This window comes from Sapajus apella, unplaced genomic scaffold, assembly GCF_009761245.1.
Source record: "Sapajus apella isolate SASKATOON/1434 unplaced genomic scaffold, GSC_monkey_1.0 scaffold44, whole genome shotgun sequence".
Lineage (NCBI taxonomy): Eukaryota > Metazoa > Chordata > Mammalia > Primates > Cebidae > Sapajus > Sapajus apella.
In genome coordinates, this window is record NW_022436984.1 from 269,220 (window position 1) to 286,620 (window position 17,401).

The window sequence follows — 17,401 nt, forward strand, 5'->3', positions numbered from 1 at the left end:
GCTTGGACGGGTGGATGCGGCATCTACCCCTGAAGCTGTTTCTAGAAGAGGATGGGAGGGAATGACCGAGGACCAGGCCACTCTTCCAGGAATACCTATGTTTTGGGGCCCCAGGCCAGAAGTGGACGCTGGGCATGGGTGCTGAGGCCGCAGGCCTAGGGTGGTCTTTGAGGTCTGGAGGGTCCACTCCCACCAGGCTGCTGCTTCTCACAGCCCAGGAGGCTTCTGCCTGCTGGGGCAGGGGCAGGACATGGGTGAGAGCCCCTCAGTGGCAGGATTTGGGGTGGGGACCTCAAGCCAAGGTAGAGACCTTCTCCAACATTCCAGCGCCTCTTGGATTTGATCGAGGGCACTCCATGAAGCAACAAGGCCCTTATTGCCCTTGAGTGGGCGAGTCAGGACCTAATGGCAAGGGGAACACAGCCAGGTTCAAGGACGCTGGGACTGAAACAGCCCCTCCTCTGTAGCCAGCGATAGACACCTCCCCCAGGACAGTATAAGTACGATAAACCCTATGAGGGGCTTCTTCTGTGCCTCCAAGTCCCTAACGAGCTGGGCCCCAAAGACTCTGTGGAGGCCAATTTCATTCCGAGGCTTGGCTGAATAGCAAAGCAAATAAACTCTGATTGCTGGTTCCACAATCAGGGCCAAGATGCCTTCTCCCTTGGAAGGGGAGTGGGGAGCCGGGCGCCGGCTGGAATGGCTGCTATGTGCAGCTCGGGGCTGCGAGGTGCTGGGGGTCGGGGGTTCTGATGAAGGGAGGGAAGAGCGTGTGTCTTTCTAGGGATCCTCATCCCATTTGGCCTGGTCCCCTGCTATGACGTGGGTTGAGATTTGAACTCTTCCCTCAAAACGATCGCCTCCACAGCCTGCTTGAACTGGAATGGGCAGTTCTTAATTAAAAGTACGTGTGTGCTCCTGCATTCCACAAGTGATGATCTGATGGGCTAAGGAAAAGGGTTTTTATTTTATCTAATAAAGAATATTCTAGAGGTGAGGGTGGGCCCAGGACAAAGTCATACTTGAAACCAGCTCCCTCTAGTGCTGGAGGGGACTAGATTCCGGTGTTCTCCCGCGAGGCTGCCACGCCAGGTGTTTGCAGCCACATCAGCATCCCCAGAAGTGAATCCGAAAGGAGCTGAAAGAAAGAACTTTGTGACAAAGCAGAGACACCTGGTGCACAGCACAGAGTGAGCGTGGAGGGCTGAGGGGAGGCGGAGACGTCGGCACAGAGGGACCCAGTGGCCCCGGGCTCCTGTCCTGGTGCTGGCTGAGGTCTAGCTCTTTGTTCTGTTTTCCTTGGTCTGTAAAATCACCTTAAGTGGGCACACTCCAAATCAGCATGCCTCTGAGACCGGCTGGCCGAGTTGCTCCCAGGAGCAGGAGACGCCAGCCCTCAGACACCAGCTCCCCCTGGCTCTTCCTCCATGGCACGCCCTGCTTCCAGGGGGCATGTGTCTCCCAAAACCAGCAGAACCCCAAAAAGACTTCATCATGGCCAAGGAGATCTGGAGACGGCCAATCTTCTCAGGAACATTTGGGCCACAGAAGACCCCTGCCCCCTCCCCCCCATCACTCTAAGAAATGGAATTGGGTGCTTCTCTCATTGTCTGTTTTCTTCTGAGCTCCACCACCAGCATCTTCAGATCCTGCCTGCAAAGCCCCAACTCCCAGTAGGCTGCTGGAGGCGGTGGGGTCATCCAGGAGCCCAGTGGGCCTCAGGAGAAGCACAGAGGTGTGCCGGCTGGCGCGGGGAGTGCTCTGAGGTTGGAGGTGTGACATCATTCTCAGAGCCTGGAATCCAATCCCCACCTCTGCCTTTTAATGCCCCAGGGTTACCTATTTCTCAGAAGCTCCAGTTTTGCTGATTCTGAAAGAATCTGCAAAGTCTCCTGGAAACTCATGACCTCCTTGGGAAGACAGATGTCCCATGGACTGAGGGGAGACTGGATGTCCCATGGACTGAGGGGATACTGGGGGGCCCTTCCTGCCCCCCCTACCCACTCTTCTGGGCAGTCCTGCCCCTCCAGAATGCCTTACTTCATGAAATCTGGAGACTTGGCCATTGCATGTTCAAACTCTGAGAAGGACAGCATGTTGTCATTGTCCAGATCCGACTCCCTCAGGACCTGGCGGCGGAGCACAGAAGGTGGCTGAGTGGGACCTGGTGCCAGGCAGTGAGGTGAAGCAGGGGGTGGAGGGGGAGAGCCACATGCCAGGGGCTGCCAGATGCCAGGGGCTCTGCCACGTGCTTAACACTCATCTCCTGGGTCCCCTGACCCCAGTGACCCTACAGAGATGAGGTTACATGCACCAAGGCTGGGGACCCTGCAGACTGCCTCTCTCACTCTTTGGGGGCTCCAGCACCAGCCTGGCAGTGAGAGAACAAGAGTACCCCCAAACTGCCCCTCCAATCAGTAACACAGGGGGCCCAGGCAGGCCGGGAGGTGGTGGGGACTCCCTCAACAGTGCTCGTGGTTTCATCTTCCTTCTAGTCCCCATCGAGACTGGAAATGCTGGAGGCTTGTCATGTTCTGAAAGCTGAGGTGCAGGCCCTGACTTGAGTTTGCGGGGCCATCCTCATGTCTGTCACTCCAGGACACCTGGGTGTTGTGTCGCGCTGCGACAGTGTGGGGAGGAGATGTTGAGATAGGTCCCTCTAAGGCTGAGCTGCTGTTGGCCAGCCACCGGCAGTCTCCGCCATGTAGGGAGGCCCCTCGAGTGGGTGGGTCGGGCGCAGTGTTCTGGGGACCCTGGGCAGGTCTTGGAGGAAGGATGGAAAGTCAAAGGGCAGTTGCCTCCAGTTGTCTGCCCATTCCTCAGGGCACCCTGGGCTGCCTGTCCCCTTGGCAGCCCCCAGGAATTGTGTATACCAAAGGCCAATGTGTCATCTGCCTCAGGCTGGCCCTGGGTCTCCTCCCAAGAGGGTGGCCTGACATCTAGGGGCTTTGGGTGACAACCTGGCCCTTATCCCCAGCCCCAGCCACCAGCTCCTAGCCCCCAGCACACACGTGGTGCATGAGGTCCACCAGCAGGTCCTCAGACGTGTCGTCACTGTTGAGCAGCCGTAGGATGATCCTCTGCAGGTCCTCCTCATCAATGAAGCCGTTCTCATTAAAATCTGCAAAGACGCCAGGCCTGCATTAGAGGGAGCTGGAGGCTGAACAGGAAGAGGTCTTGAGGAGTTCTGGGGGACCCGGCACCAGCCAGGACCCCACAGATGCCCATCAGCCTCTGGGAGGCCCCCCAGAGCCCAACTCTCCCAGGCGGGTCTAGAACCTGAGACCCAGGGAGACCTGGGCAGGCCTAAGAGGCAGGCACTGCAGCACCAGAGCCGGCTACAGACACATGTGTTAAATAACCCGTCAGAAATACCAATGGCAGCAAGTACTGATCATGTGGGTACTACATGCTCAGACCTCTCGCAAGAGCTTTAAGGCATTGAATCTTCCCAATCAACATTTATTAGTCTTTTACTAGAAAGAAACTGAGGCACAGAGAGTTATGTGGTTGTCTGCAGCCCCAGGAGGTCGAAGGGGAGATTCTAGCCCAGCCAGGTTGACCTCCGAGCCCCACATCTACCCCCGTGCTTTGCAACTCTTATCTCACAACCCAGAAGCAGGGTGTCTTTTGGTGGCTGGGAGCCAGGCAGTGTGGTGCAGAGGGCGGCCTGGATTGGGAGTCGGAAGGCCTGGGGTCCAGTCCCTGCTTCTGTCCCGATGTAGTAGCTATGTGATCTGGTCATGTGCCCTCACCTCTGCAGTGAAGGGGGGACAGTGGTCCTTGTCATCTGTCCAGAGTGGGGCTAGCCACATTGACCCTGACAGTGCCCTCAAAGGGTTACAGAGACAAGAGGCAATATTCCCTCCAACCCCATGCAGCCTCCTTCATGAAGTGGAGTCCAGAAATGGGCAAAAATGGGCACCATTTCTTCATCCAAGGAAAGCCACAGCTGTCGGAAAAAGGGTAAAGGACAGGGAGCCTGCAGACCATGGCAGGCTGCACACACTTCACATCCCCCACTAAGCCCAGGGTGCTGCTGTGGCCCAGGTGTGCACAGAGGGTTCCGGCCGCAGGGAGCCCTGGGACTCAGGTGAGCAGTAGTGGGGGTGGCACTGGGATGCGGACTTCTGGGGGCCGTGCTGGCTCGTGCATGCTGGCTGCCCCTTCCTCAACTGCGGCCACAGCCGGGGGCCCCTGCCTTCCAGGACAGTGCTCGGAAGTGCCCACCCACCGTCCCGCCAGTTGGGGAGTGCTGCCCGGGGTGTGGCCAGGCCTTGGGTCCTCCTTTTAGGGCCAGAAAACATGGTCATTACATAAACCTCCTGAGCACTGGACAGCCAGGTCCACCTTGAGGGGCATCCTTTGTCCCTTCAGGGCCACCTAAACTGGTCTTCTCAACAGGCCTCTGAAGAGCATGACCTGGAGGGACGGCAGGTGGAGGAGGTGCTGGGCCAGGAGCGGGCAGATACCGAACCTCCTGGGGCAGCAGAGAAGGAGCCACCCTAAGGTACTTGGCAGGAATGACTGGCGCAGTGTGAGGGGAGCAGGGGCTTCGGGGAGGGCCTGGGAGGAGCAGCATCGGGTAAAGTCTGGAAGGTGGGCAGAGTTCCGAAGGCCTTGAATGGCAGGAAAGGTGACTCTCAGGCAACCTAGGCACTGCTCCCCTCAAGCACCCAGCACGGTCGCCCAGTGCCTCACTGGCCCGGCTGTGGAGGGGAGGGGGCGGGACGGTGAACAGCTGCCTGTGTGAGCGGTAATAATCACCACCACAACACGCACAGATGTTTTTGCTGTGGCCGTGCCCTGGTCTAAGCACTTTAAAGTTCACTGCATTTACTCCCTATCCTTCAGAGATGGAGAAACTGAGGCACACACAGATTAAATAACCATACTTACCTCCTTAATCTCGTTTCAGCTCTTTGCAACCTTTAAATATCCCCATAGGCAAATGAATCCCAAATGTATGTCTCCACCTTGGGCTTCTCTCGGGACTCCAGGTTCACATATGCACCTGCCTTCCTGGTCTCAGCCAACAGCCCCTCGTATTCTCTGTGTCCGAGCCCAGGCTCCTCGCACTCCCCTCCCAGGCCCCTACCCCAGACCTGCTGCACTCACAGCTGCCCCCTTCCTGGGAAGTGGGCGGCTCCACCTCCCACCGCTCAGGCCAACCTGCAGTCATCCTTCTCTCTCTCCCTTGCATCCCACAGGTGATGGTTTGGCAAATCCTCACAGCTCCCCCCGCTTCCCATGCACTGTCCCCCGCAGCCCGGCCACACCGCCTCTCTCCAGCTGGCCCTGGCAGCCTGCTGCTGAGCTTCCCTCCTCTCTCTCTGCCCCGAAGGCTATTCCCAGCACAGCAGCCCGGGTGGTCTGTTGATCGTCATTTCTTCCTCATTGCCCTCTTCCTGCAGCCCTGTCTCACCCCGAGCAGAGCCCAGGTCCTGATCCCCAAGTCAGCTCACCCTCACTCTGCCTCCTTGCTCAATCAAGCCAGGCACACTCCTGCCTTGGGGCCTTTGCACGGAGGCTCCCTCCTTGGGACACTCTCATCCAGGTTTTTCTTCAAGTGCCAGCTCCTCCTAGGGCGCTACCCAGCCCCTGTGCAGACATACGCTTTCTGTGTCTTCCCGGCTTTGTCATTCTCCCAGCACAGAATACTCCCCAGCACACGGTGTGTCATTAGCTCGTTTATCTCCCTCCACTCGAATATAAATTCCACAAGGGCAGATGTCTTTGCTTTTTTGCTCACTGATGTATCCCTAGTTCCCAGAACAGTGCCTGGGACATAGTAGACGCCCAATGACTACTGCTGAATAAATAATGAATGAACTACCCAGGGTAACCATTGGTATGTGATGGAGACAGGACTAATCCCAGGCAGTCTCACTTAATGGGAAGTCTACGGTCTTAACCACCCCTAACTGCCTTTATTGCAATAAAGCGCCAGTCTTTCATGGGCAGAGGATCACCCAAAACAATCACTGCATTTGCCAGCCTCCCTTGCTGCTAGATGTGGCCATATGGCTATGTTCTGGCCAATGAAATGTAAGCAGAAGAGGCACAGACAACTGGGACCATCTATAATAAAGAGAAGGTGTGGTCCTCGGGGATAATGAGGTGACCTTGGGAACAAAGGATAAAGCGACAAGATAGGGGGACCTGGGATACCTGACACTGAGAGCTTTAGAACCACTGTGGGGAACTATCTCTTGACTTCTACATATTAGATAAATAAATATATACCTTTCAGCAATCTTGGAAGCTATCTTGCTTAAGCCGCTGTTACCTGTGGTATACTGTCAATGGCCACCAAATGGCCAATTCATTATCTGAGCCTAATTCATTATGAGTCTCAGTTTCCTCATCTGTAAAATGGGAGTCATAGCAGTACCTCCACTGAGTTGCTGTGGAGATTAAATAAGAAAATACGTGGACATCACCTGGAATATAGAAGATGGTCAATACAGAAGATGCTTATTGGATGTAAATAAGAATAAGCATATTGGTTACATCTAATAAGAATCTTCTGTACTAAGATATCTTGGTATAGTTATCTTCAATACTCAGTAACCACACCACGCTATAACTCAGTATAGTTATATCTTCCACATTTAGAGGCTCAATCCTACATCACTTGATGGTTGCTAAACGCTAAAAATGCAAGCCGAAGAGACCGTATAAACCCACCGTGAAGGAAACGAACGAGAGCTATTGGTTTCTCCAGTTTCTATACTTGTTCCTACTAGAGAAACTGAGGCCCAGGTTTGCTGATGTCACAGGGTCCTTTGGTGGCAGAGCCAAGACTCGTCTCTGTTCCCCACGGCAGGATATGGGTGTGGAAGCTGTAAGCTGCCCCTCACTCCTGCAGCAGTGCCTCTCCCCGGCTGAATGCCAGGACTGGAGTCTCTCTCCCTGCACCTCCATGGGAAATGGCTCAGCGCAGGTGAAGAGGGTGGAGGGACCAGCCCCAGGCCTGGAGATGGACAGCCGCAGCGACGCCACACTGCTGCTGGGAACCTCTGCAGCCTCTCTCAGAGACCCTGCAGTGTCCCCAGGCATCCTGCTGGCCCAGCTCCTGTATGCAGAGATTGCAGCAAATGACATGGCTTTGGCCCCAAGCCATCTGGAAACAATAATTTGCCAGAGTAAATGTAGCCCTAGACAGTTCCCCTCCTTTAGGGATGGCAAGGGGAGTGAGCCTGGGAGGGGCTGGGGGCTGGGAGCTCTGGGAGGCTGACCAGCCCAGGCGGCCTCTGCAGCCTCAGACCACTCGGGAGAGCCTGGAGCCTTCCTCTTGCTGTCTCCCAACAATGCTAGGAGGGGCTCAGAGGGCTGGTGGAGTCGGGGCTCAGCCTTCGGTTCCCCCCGAAGAATCTTACCATCATCACTCAAAGTCTCTGTCATTCTTACTCCTTCCAGTTTCCCCAGGAATTTTACAAAAATCATTGATTTTTGGTGAAGGGAGGGCAGGCTCCTTTCACTGTGACTTCCTTGAGAACTGAGGTTTCTTTGCGTCTCCCCAGCCAGCAGCACCTGCTGTGACGTCAGGTCCCGGGAAGAAGGTATGGGGAGTCCTGCCACAGGTGCTCTGGTACCTGCCTGGGGATAATTCCTATCTGGTGGAGGCTGTGCTGATGAGAGCAGGAAGACATTGCTGGGATGGTGGTCTTTCACAGGTGGAAACTTTTTCCAGAGGTACAGAGAGAGGAGATTGATTGGCTGGAGACCAGAGTGTCTGTCAAATCACGACGTGGAGCCCGGTAGGTAAGCTCCAGGGAGGCATGGCTGTCCCTGCTGGGTTCTCCTTCTTTTTTAATTTTTTTTATTTTTTTATTTTTTGAGACAGTCTTACTCTGTCACCCAGGCTGGAGTGCAGTGGCACAATCTCAGCTCACTGCAACCTCCACCTCCCAAGTTCAAGTGATTCTCCTACCTCAGCCTCCTGAGTAGCTGGGACTACAGGTGCCTGTCACTATACCCAGCTAACTTTTGTATTTTTAGTAGAGTTGGGGTTTCACCATGTTGGCCAGGCTGGTCTTGAATTTCTGACCTCAGGTGATCCACCTGCCTCAGCCTCCCAAAGTGCTGGGATTACTGGTGTGAGCCACTGCGCCCAGCCAGCCCCTGCTTGATTCTTGACCAAAAGCCATTCTCCTGTCTTTCTTACTAACATAACTGCAGTTTCTTTCCAGGATGACACCCAGCCTAAAATGTGTAACTGGATGTTTTATGTCTCCTTTGAGCTATGGGTAGCCAGGTGGCATAGTTCTGAAGTTCTGGTCGATGAAACACAAACCAAAAATGCTGGGTGGGGCTTCCAAGAAAGCTTGTGAAAGGAGAGTGGATTTATCTGCACCTTGGACGCACTTTTGTCTGGACGCACACCCTTCTCTTATCACCTTTTCTTCCTTGCTGAAATGAAGATGAGATGTCTGTGGGCGCAGAAGCCATTTTGTGACTATGAGGACAATGGTCCCCGACTGTTGGCTGAATAGGAAGCTTGAAGGAGCCTGGACCCTCAGTTACTTCCTGAGGCCATTGCTCCATCTCTGCACTGCCTGACCCCAGACTTTGTTTTTTCCTTCTTTTTTGAGACAGAGTCTTGCTCTGTCACCCAAGCTGAAGTGCAGTGGCATGATCTCGGCTCACTGCAATGTCCACCTCCCGGGTTCAAGTGATTCTTCTGCCTCAGCTTCCCGAGTTGCTGGGACTACAGATGCCTGCCACCATGCCCAGCTAATTTTTTCTATTTCCATTAGAGACAGGGTTTCACCATGTTAGCAGGATGGTCTTGATCTCCTGACCTACTGATCTCCCCGCCTTGGCCTCCCAAAGTTTTTTCTTTTTTTTAAATACCATGGCCACTGCTCCACATCACCGAATACAACTCTAACTCCTGCAGCGGTTTAGACCAACAGCTCTCACAGTCCGCTGTTCATTAGAGCCATCCAGGGAGCTTCCAAAAAGCCCAAGGACCAGGACATACCCAATACCATTCCATCAAGTCCCTGGAGCTGGGGCCCAAGCATCTCTATTTAAAAAAAAAAAAAAAAAAAAAAAAAAACCTCGCAGGTGATTCAGTGTACAGCCAAGTGTGAGAAGCAGTGGGTTAGAGCAGTACTTCTTAGACATTAAAGCGCAGAGGAATCTGCTGGGGTTCTCGCTAAAATGCAGATTTGAATTGAATGGGTGGGGCGGGGTGGGGCCTGGGGCTCTGCATTTCTGATAAGCATCCTGGCAGTGCTGATGCTGCTGGTCCGTGGGCCACACGGGGGTAGCAAGGGCCGCAGCACTGAGTTCCGCCTTTGGGCTTCTGCGGAGAATCATCACCATGACGACTACCACACCCGCCTTCTCCTTTCCCTCTCTGCCTTCTTTCCCCTTTTTTATGATCCCTCTTTGTCCTTCACTGTGGCCCACACCCTCCTCAACGTACGACGCAGGCTCGGGATCCACGCATCCCATCTGCAATCCTGCTGACAGCTCTGTAAAGAAGGCTTCTGAGCCCAGAGAGAATTCAGGTTTGTCTGAGTCTGTCTGATGAAGCCTGGGAGTTTACGAGTCCCTGGGCATCTATTTGCACAGCTGATTTGCATGAAGGCTTTGAGTTTTTTGTGTTTATGCTTGGGCTGGAGGAAGGAACCTGTATGCTCGAGGGGCCTAGAGAGAATGGATGGAGGAAGATACAAAGGCGCTGTGGAGGATATTGTGGTGTCTGGTCCTTGATCTGCCCTGAGGCTCCCAGTCCGGCCTCTTGGAACCGTGGGCATTCTCGCTGAGTCGGAGCTGAACACGATTTAGCTTGTGCCTTGAAGCCCAAAGAGAACCTGCTGTTCACCTTGCTCCTGAAGGGTTTGAGTGTTTTTGATGTTTTTGTTTGTTTAGCTCAGGAAACCATGGAAAGTCAAGGGAGGCAGGCATCTTTTGCAGCCTCTGCCCAGCCTACACTCTACCACCTCCAGTGGCACCCCCCGCCCCACCTCCCCACCCCAGTGGCAGGCCTCTGGAGCCATGCTTGTATCGCAACTCTGCTTCTTTTTGGCTGCAGGTGATTGGGCAAGGCTGATCACCTATCCCAGGGGCAGCTAGATCATTGGCTCAGTGAGAAAAAAAGAAGTGAGAAACAGATGCTTGCGGCTACTCAGTCAGAGTGAAGCCTGTAGGCCATGTAGGGGCCAGGCAGTCATCTTTGACCTGTGGGCACAGAAGCATAGCAGATCTGCAGAAAGAGAAGGAAAGTCCACAGGGAGAGGCAGAGATGAGAGACGAGGCAGCCATGGAGAGGAGACCGCAGCTGCCTGGCTTCCTGAGCCCCATCCAGCTGTGCCCGAGGGCCCTGAGTGGCCTGCCTCACTTCCACTGTGGGTTCCATATTGCTCTTCTTGGCAGATGAACTCTAGGGACCTCTCTCAAGAGCCACACATCTTGGTGCTCAGGCTTTGGTATAATCCCCAGCCTCCTTGAGTGTGGGTGGGAACTGTGACTTGCTTGCAAACGAGGGAACTCGGCAGAAGTGATGGGCTGTCGCTTCCGCCATCACACTATGTTTTTAACTCCATCTTGCCAGTGGGGAACTCAAGAGTCTCTCCCCCTGACTGTCTTTGAAGAAGCAAGTGACCATATTGAGGGGCCCATGTGGCCAGGAGCTGAGGGCAGCCTCTGCCTGAGAGCCAGCAAGAAGTTAGGGCCCTAAGTCCTGCAGAGAAAGGAAGTAAATTCTGCTGACAACGTGAACAAGCTCATGAGCAGACTCCCCGAGTCAAGCACCCTCCAGGTGAGAAGGCAGCCTGGCTGGAACCTTGATGGCAGTCTTGCAAAACCCTAAGAGGAGGACCCAACTAAGCCATGCCTGGACTCCTAGCCCACAGAAACTGTGAGGTTACTAATGCGTGTCCTCTTAACCCTCTAAGCTTGTGGTATTTTCTTAGACAATGGAAAACTCATCTGCTGCTGGGTCTTATCCGTTGCTTTTACACAGGTAAGTTTCTGTGGTTTGCAACCTAAAGACTCTTGGCTGAGACAGGAACACCAAGCCTGGGCTGGTATTCTCCCAGAGGAGCAAGCCCGGCCAGAGGAGCAGTGATGGGGGCTTGAGCCACCACAAGGCCTGACTGAGAGCAGCAGCGCCTAGAGGGCTCCAACTCCCTGGAAGTATCAGGAACTCCCTGGAGACCCCCAGAAATACTTGGGGTAAGGAAGGAGGAAGGCCGGTGTGGACAGGTGGGGCCTATGAGGCCAACAGAATTTGGGTATGTGGTTTCGTTTCTACATGTCCTGCTTGGACTTCGCTGTAAATCTGTGTCTTATCAAATGTAGGACATTTGAGGCCATTATGTCTTCAAATATCTTTTCTGCCCTGTTCACTCTCTCCTTCTTAGACTCCAGTTGGATACATGTTAGACCTTTCTATCGTCTTGCTTGTCTCTGAGGCTCTGTTCTCCTTTCCCTTGAATAGTTTTTCTCTCTCTTCTTCAGATGAGATGATTTCCATTGATCTATCTTGAAGTTTCCTGACTCCTTTGTTATCTCAATTCTCCCGTTAAGCTCATCCAGTGAATTTTTGTTTCAGATATTTTATTTTTCAGCTCTATATTTTCTATTTGATTCTTTCTTATAGTTTCTGCTTCTCTGCTGAGATTTCCTATCTTTTCATTTGTTATGAGCAGTTTTTACATCCTTGGGCATGATTATTGTGATGATTATTGGTATGTGTCAAGCAGACTGGGCTAAGGATGCCCAGATAGCTGGCAACATATTCTTTATGGGTGTCTCTGTGAGGGTATTTCTGGGAGAGATTAGCATTTGAATCAGTAGACTGGGTAAAGAAGATCTGCCCTCACCAACTGGATGTTGTTCAATCCATGGAGGGCCCAATAGAACAAAAAGGTAGAGGAAGGATGAATTTGTGCTCTCTGAGCTGAGACATCCACCTTCTCCCATCCACAGACTTTGATGCTCCTGGTTCTTGGACCCTCAGAATGAATTATGCCACCACCTTTCCTAGTTTTCCAGCTTCAGACAGTAGATCATGGGACTTCTCAGCCTCCATAATCACACGAGCCAGTTCCTAGAATAAATCTCTCTCTTTCTACATATACATGTAGAGATATGCGTGTGTGTGTGTGTGTGTATACACACACATATAGACACACATACACACACTCATATATATATACACACATATAAACAGCCTATTGGTTCTGTTTCTCTGCAGAATCCTGACTAATCCAGTTATAGTAGCTGTTTTTAAATCCTTATTAGCTTACCCTCTGGGTCATGTCAGTCAGTCTCCATTCTTGAGAATTCATCAGCTTAAAAACACATTTTTGTATACTGTGTACAATTTTGAATGGCTGCTTAGACTTAATAAATATTTTGTTGTAGAGACTCCGTATTCCCCAAAGAGTGCTGGATTTTTGGTTTTAGCAGGCAATTGGTATGGACTCAAAGTGCAAACCCTGTCACTCGCAGACCTGGTTAAAATGTGGTGGCAGCTCAAATCTCAATTTAGTTCTTTTATCCTTAGCTGAGCTGCTTTGAGTTTGCCCTCGTGTATGTGGTATAGAGGTCAGATAGCGATATGGGCATAGTTTATACGCAAAATTTGGACTCCCTTTCTCTTTCATAGACCCTCACTTTGCAGGGGTTGTGTGTGCCCCAAACTCTCTGGCTCTTCAAGTCAGAAAGAGTCCAGCGTTTCCACTCACTGAAGCCTACCTTCTGGCTAAAAAATTAAAAATAAAGAAGGTGGGTGATGGAAAACCCATCTACCACTATTTCCTTCTTCCAGGCATCAGATCTCTCTAGAACGCATCTTGCTTTTGGTAGCTTTCCGATGCCATCAGCTGGTTGATTTTTCTATTTAGTTTGGAGCTTTATAGTTGCTCTCTGCAGGAATGACAGTATGATAGGAGTTTACTCAGCCGTTCTCAGGAGGGGACTCTGATTTCTTGTGTGATTATTGAATGCTGAACCTGAGGATATAACGGGGTATAAAATTATTACTAAGTCCTTTTTACAGATGAAAAAGCTGAGGCCTCATAGGTCCATCTGGCTGAAACGTCTTCTGCTGTCTTCTATCCCCATCCACTGGGGTGAGGTATAAATGAGATGGAGTCCACCATTGTGGAGACCGGGGAGGAGCTGGCAGGAAAGGAAGGCAGGTGAGATGTGAATGAGCAAGTCTAAATGTTCAAGTCCTTTGAGGCCAAAGAGTGATCAGGATGCACTAAAGCCTTGCACCTGGTTTGTTTCAAGGCTTCTCGAGACTTCTTTCTTTCCTTTTGATTCCTTTTGAGAATTCCCTTGCATCCCAGCTGTGCTGCACGGACATTTGCCTGGTGAAGAGGAGGACTTCAGCACAGCTTTTGACGACCCAGGACAGAGTCAGGGACCAAATTATGTCAGAGGACCTCAGAGATTATCTCTCCCTATCCCCTCACTTTACAGATGAGAAAACTGAGCCCCAGAAAGGTGAAATGATTTGTCCAAGATTGTCCAAATTTTGTTAACTTCTCATCCAATGCTCCTTCTGCCAAATAGGCATAAATCCTTTACATGCAATGTGGTCCTCTCTCTCTCTCGCCTGCCCACACACCACGCACTACCACCAAATATCAACGCCAGTGACCCCATTGTCCTCTGATGACACAGAGGGCAGTCTATCCATTGCTGCTGTCATTCTCAATCATTCTTTTTACTCCATGGTACGTGCAAAACACGACACATACCCATAGATACCCAAGCAAACCCCAGCTTACGCCATCCATCAATGAACTGATGATGGAGTCGATATGGTATGTTCTCTCTGGCCCTTCCACCCCTCACCCCTCAGTCCCCCACAGCACCTACCGTAGATGCGAAAGGCGTACTCAATCTTCAGGCTGGGGCAGGCCTGCTCACTGAACACAGACGCCATGCCCAGCACATCCTCAAAGGAGAACATGCCGTTGTGGGAGAATACTCTGCAGATACGGTCTCTGAAAGGGTTGACCTGTGGGCAAGGGGAGGAGGAGGGAGGAGGTCTATCAGGGTCAGGGTTGTGTCACCCTGGGCCTCTCTCATCTGTCACAAACACTATATCCTGGGTTTCAGATGAAAATGACAGCCACAACCTAAATATCGGAGTAGATAGTAGCTCACTGAGCCAGGCCCTGGGCATGATGGGGTGCCGGCGATGACTCTTACAGATGGATATGTGACTTCACAAGATTCCTGCAAGGATGCCACCATTGAAGATAATGCTTTTAACGCAAATGCAAATGAACAAAAGCATGTCAGAGCTGAAACCTCTTCTACTCTAAATATGAGTCCTGCTCTATGGGGTAGAAACCATGAGAATTCAGGCACACATAACAAGAAGACCCTGCATCAATTTTCTCTCCCATGCTCAGGCAGATACAAGGCAAGTCAACAGGCTCACTACCTAAGCGCAGAGCCAGCCAGGGAATGAGACACCAAGCTTCCTTCCCCTGCAGACCTCCCCTTGTCTTTGCTGGTAGTGATGGGAGGGAGGTGGTTGCCAGGACACCCATACACTCCTTAGATCCATGTCACATGACTCATCTACACACACACACACACACACACACACACACACACACACACACATACACACACACCCCTCATGTCTTATAGAGACTGAAAACAGGGCAGTTGATGTGGCAGCTGCTGGTGGCAAGAATAGTACCTACTACACAGCATGTGAACATGCTGGAAGGTGCAGAGGAAATATTGCCAAAGATACAGAGAAATGAGTATTCAAACAAGTTTTACACTGGGAAAGCTTTGCTAAATAGTTAAATAGAAGAATAGATCTTCTAATGTGATTTTCTTTGATTCTGTATGTGAAAAACCACATTTCTTTGAGCCACTGAAGGAAAAAGAGATATGGACTGAATAGTAAATGAATGTCTTCAACGAAAATGCCATGGCTGGGGAAAAGTGAAGGTACTCTTGGGCATGAGGGGTGGCTGCTCCCTGATGGAAAAGTATTCTGGGGTGACGCTGCAGGATGCCAACACATTCCAAAGACCTCCCTAAAGAATTTCCTGCAGGCTACTGTAGTCAGGAAGGTAAGCCCAGAAATACCCAAGTACAGCAGAATGCATTGAAAAGGTTCTCTTAAAAAAAAAGTTAAAATATAGTAAAACTTGGCCAGGTTTGGTGGCTCACACCTATAATCCCAGCACTTTGGGAAGCCGAGGCAGGTGGATCACCTGAGGTCAGGAGTTCAAGACCAGCCTGGCCAACATGGAGAAACCCCGTCTCTACTAAAAATACAAAAAAAATCAGCTGGGTGTGGTGGTACATGCCTGTAATCCCAACTACTCAGGAGGCTAAGGCAGGAGAATTGCTTAAACCCGGGTGGCAGAGGCTGCAGTGAGCTGAGATCACGCTATTGCAGTCCAGCCTGGGCAAAAAGAGAAAAACTCCATCTCAAAAAAAAAATATATATATATATATATGGTATATATATATATATGGTAAATATATATGTATAAGTTTTACTATATATACATATACACATATTTGTGTATACATATATAGTAATATGTATGTATGTATATATAGTAAAACTTATACAAATATATGTGTGTGTGTGTGTATATATATATATATATATATACCCAGCCCCCCGCCACACACACACAATGATTTGTAATCAGAAGGGAAGTGAGTATGGAAATCTGAACCGCATGGAAGTTTACTGGTTAGCTCTTGGAAGACTTCTTAAAAGAGCTATCAAACTTAAAGATCAGTTATATGTTTTCCTGGCACAAAAAGACAAGTGTTCTGAATTTGCTGACCTTTCTATGATGACAAGTAGCTGTTGGCAGTGTGCTACCTAGCAAATATCCACTGAAAAATAAACTCAATTTCCTTTGACTCTTCAAGGTAAAGGTGACTCATTTTAACACTATTGCTTTTCTAAAGAAACTCATGCTTTGAAGAGAATATTTTTAAAATGGGATTTTCGTGGTTAAAAACGTGTATCACCTATAGAAATGCTTATATTACATACCTGGAAATATAGAAACAGACTCTTCTGACCTGTTTGGAAATTCTCCAAATAAAGAATGTCTGTGGATTTTGAATCCATTGTTACAAATATAAAAATGTAACACTTTCCGCTTAGTGTAAGAGCCACTGACTGACATCAGGGGAGGCAGACAATTACCAGCTTAATTTCCATTGAAAGCCTTAATTGGTGAGTGGGGTTGAAACTGAGTGCTATGATTTAAGGCATGCAGCCCATGATACATTGCCTCTCTTTGGATCAGTTATGACAGCTATTAAAAAGAAACTGAACTAGAACCAGACCTCTGAATGGCTCTAGCTCAATCTAAAAGCACTTTGCTTTCCCTTACACATTGCTTTTCTTACAGTATTATTAGTTACATTCAAACAACAGTGCAAGGAAGAACTCTTACTATATCTATTAAAGGGAAAATTATTTGTTAAATATGTAGTTTTTAGGTTGTCCTTAAAATTTTTTTATTTTGATATTATATCAGATCAATATTGTAGTAAATATATACAGTTTATACATGAATATATACAATGAGTGGATGTTTCTCATTTTTTCACGTTATTGCTGGGGATGCGTGATTAAAAATGCTGGAGATCTGTGATCTAGGCTGACTGTTCATCTCACGGATGTGGAAATGAGACCTGGGGAAGGGAAGAGACTCAGCCAGCAAGTGGCAGAGCTGGCCTGAGACCAGAACTCCCTGCTCTCCACTAAGGTGCCTCGTGCCAAACAAACATCAAAGACCAAGCACAGTGGCTCACACTTGTAATCCCAGCACTTTGGGAGGTCAAGACCGATGAATCACCTGAGTTCAGGAGTTCGAGACCAGCCTGGCTAACATCACAAAACCCCATCACTACTAAAAATACAAAAATTAGCTGGGTGTGGTGGCATGTGCCTGCAGTCCTAGCTACTTGGGAGCCTGAGGCAGGGGCATGGCTTGAACCCAGGAGGCAGAGGTTGCAGTGAACTGAGATCATACCATTGCACTCTAGCCTGTGTGACAGAGCAAGTCTCTGTCTCTGTTTCTCTCTCTCTCCCTTTGCCATAAAGTGCAAAAACAGAATCTAGACTGAAGTTAAAGACATGGCTGATGGCCTAAGAGAACTCAGTGGCCGGCTAGAAATGACTCTATGACTCTCACTATGAAAGTGAGAGGCATAGGAGGAGGCCATGGGACCAAAGGCAACAGGAGGGAGAAGGCCAGAGGAGAAGATGGAGCTGACACGGAGCCATCGGTCTTATAAAGCAGGGAGGAATCTGAGTGTGAAGCAGGGGACACTGTCCCTGAGAGGATGGCAGGGCAGCTGTCAGGCCGCAGGGCTAGGACCAAGCTCACCAGAGCTGTGTTTGGGTCCTAGGGGT

The 17,401-nt window shown here is 50.4% G+C and overlaps 1 protein-coding gene across 1 annotated transcript; it reads right to left on the reverse strand.

The window, feature by feature from the left end:
• Positions 1-945: 945 nt before the first annotated feature.
• Positions 946-14,113, reverse strand: CIB4 (calcium and integrin binding family member 4). The gene is made up of 4 exons (XM_032301260.1): positions 13,855-14,113; positions 3,012-3,121; positions 2,041-2,129; positions 946-1,138 (listed from the first exon to the last, which is right to left on the reverse strand). The coding sequence occupies exons 1-4, from the start codon at positions 13,946-13,948 to the stop codon at positions 1,108-1,110; spliced, it is 324 nt and encodes a 107-aa protein (XP_032157151.1). The 5' UTR covers positions 13,949-14,113; the 3' UTR covers positions 946-1,107.
• Positions 14,114-17,401: the final 3,288 nt, after the last annotated feature.

What these genes read in the sequence shown, in the direction of transcription:
- CIB4 (XM_032301260.1), bottom strand. Translation starts at nt 13,948, where the DNA reads ATGTTCTCCTTTGAGGATGTGCTGGGCATGGCGTCTGTGTTCAGTGAG. An exon ending in TGGTGGACCTCATGCACCAC is followed by an intron (nt 2,130 to 3,011) that starts GTGTGTGCTGGG and finishes CTCCGCCGCCAG; the next exon opens with GTCCTGAGGGAGTCGGATCT. An exon ending in AAGTCTCCAGATTTCATGAA is followed by an intron (nt 1,139 to 2,040) that starts GTAAGGCATTCT and finishes TCTTTCTTTCAG; the next exon opens with CTCCTTTCGGATTCACTTCT.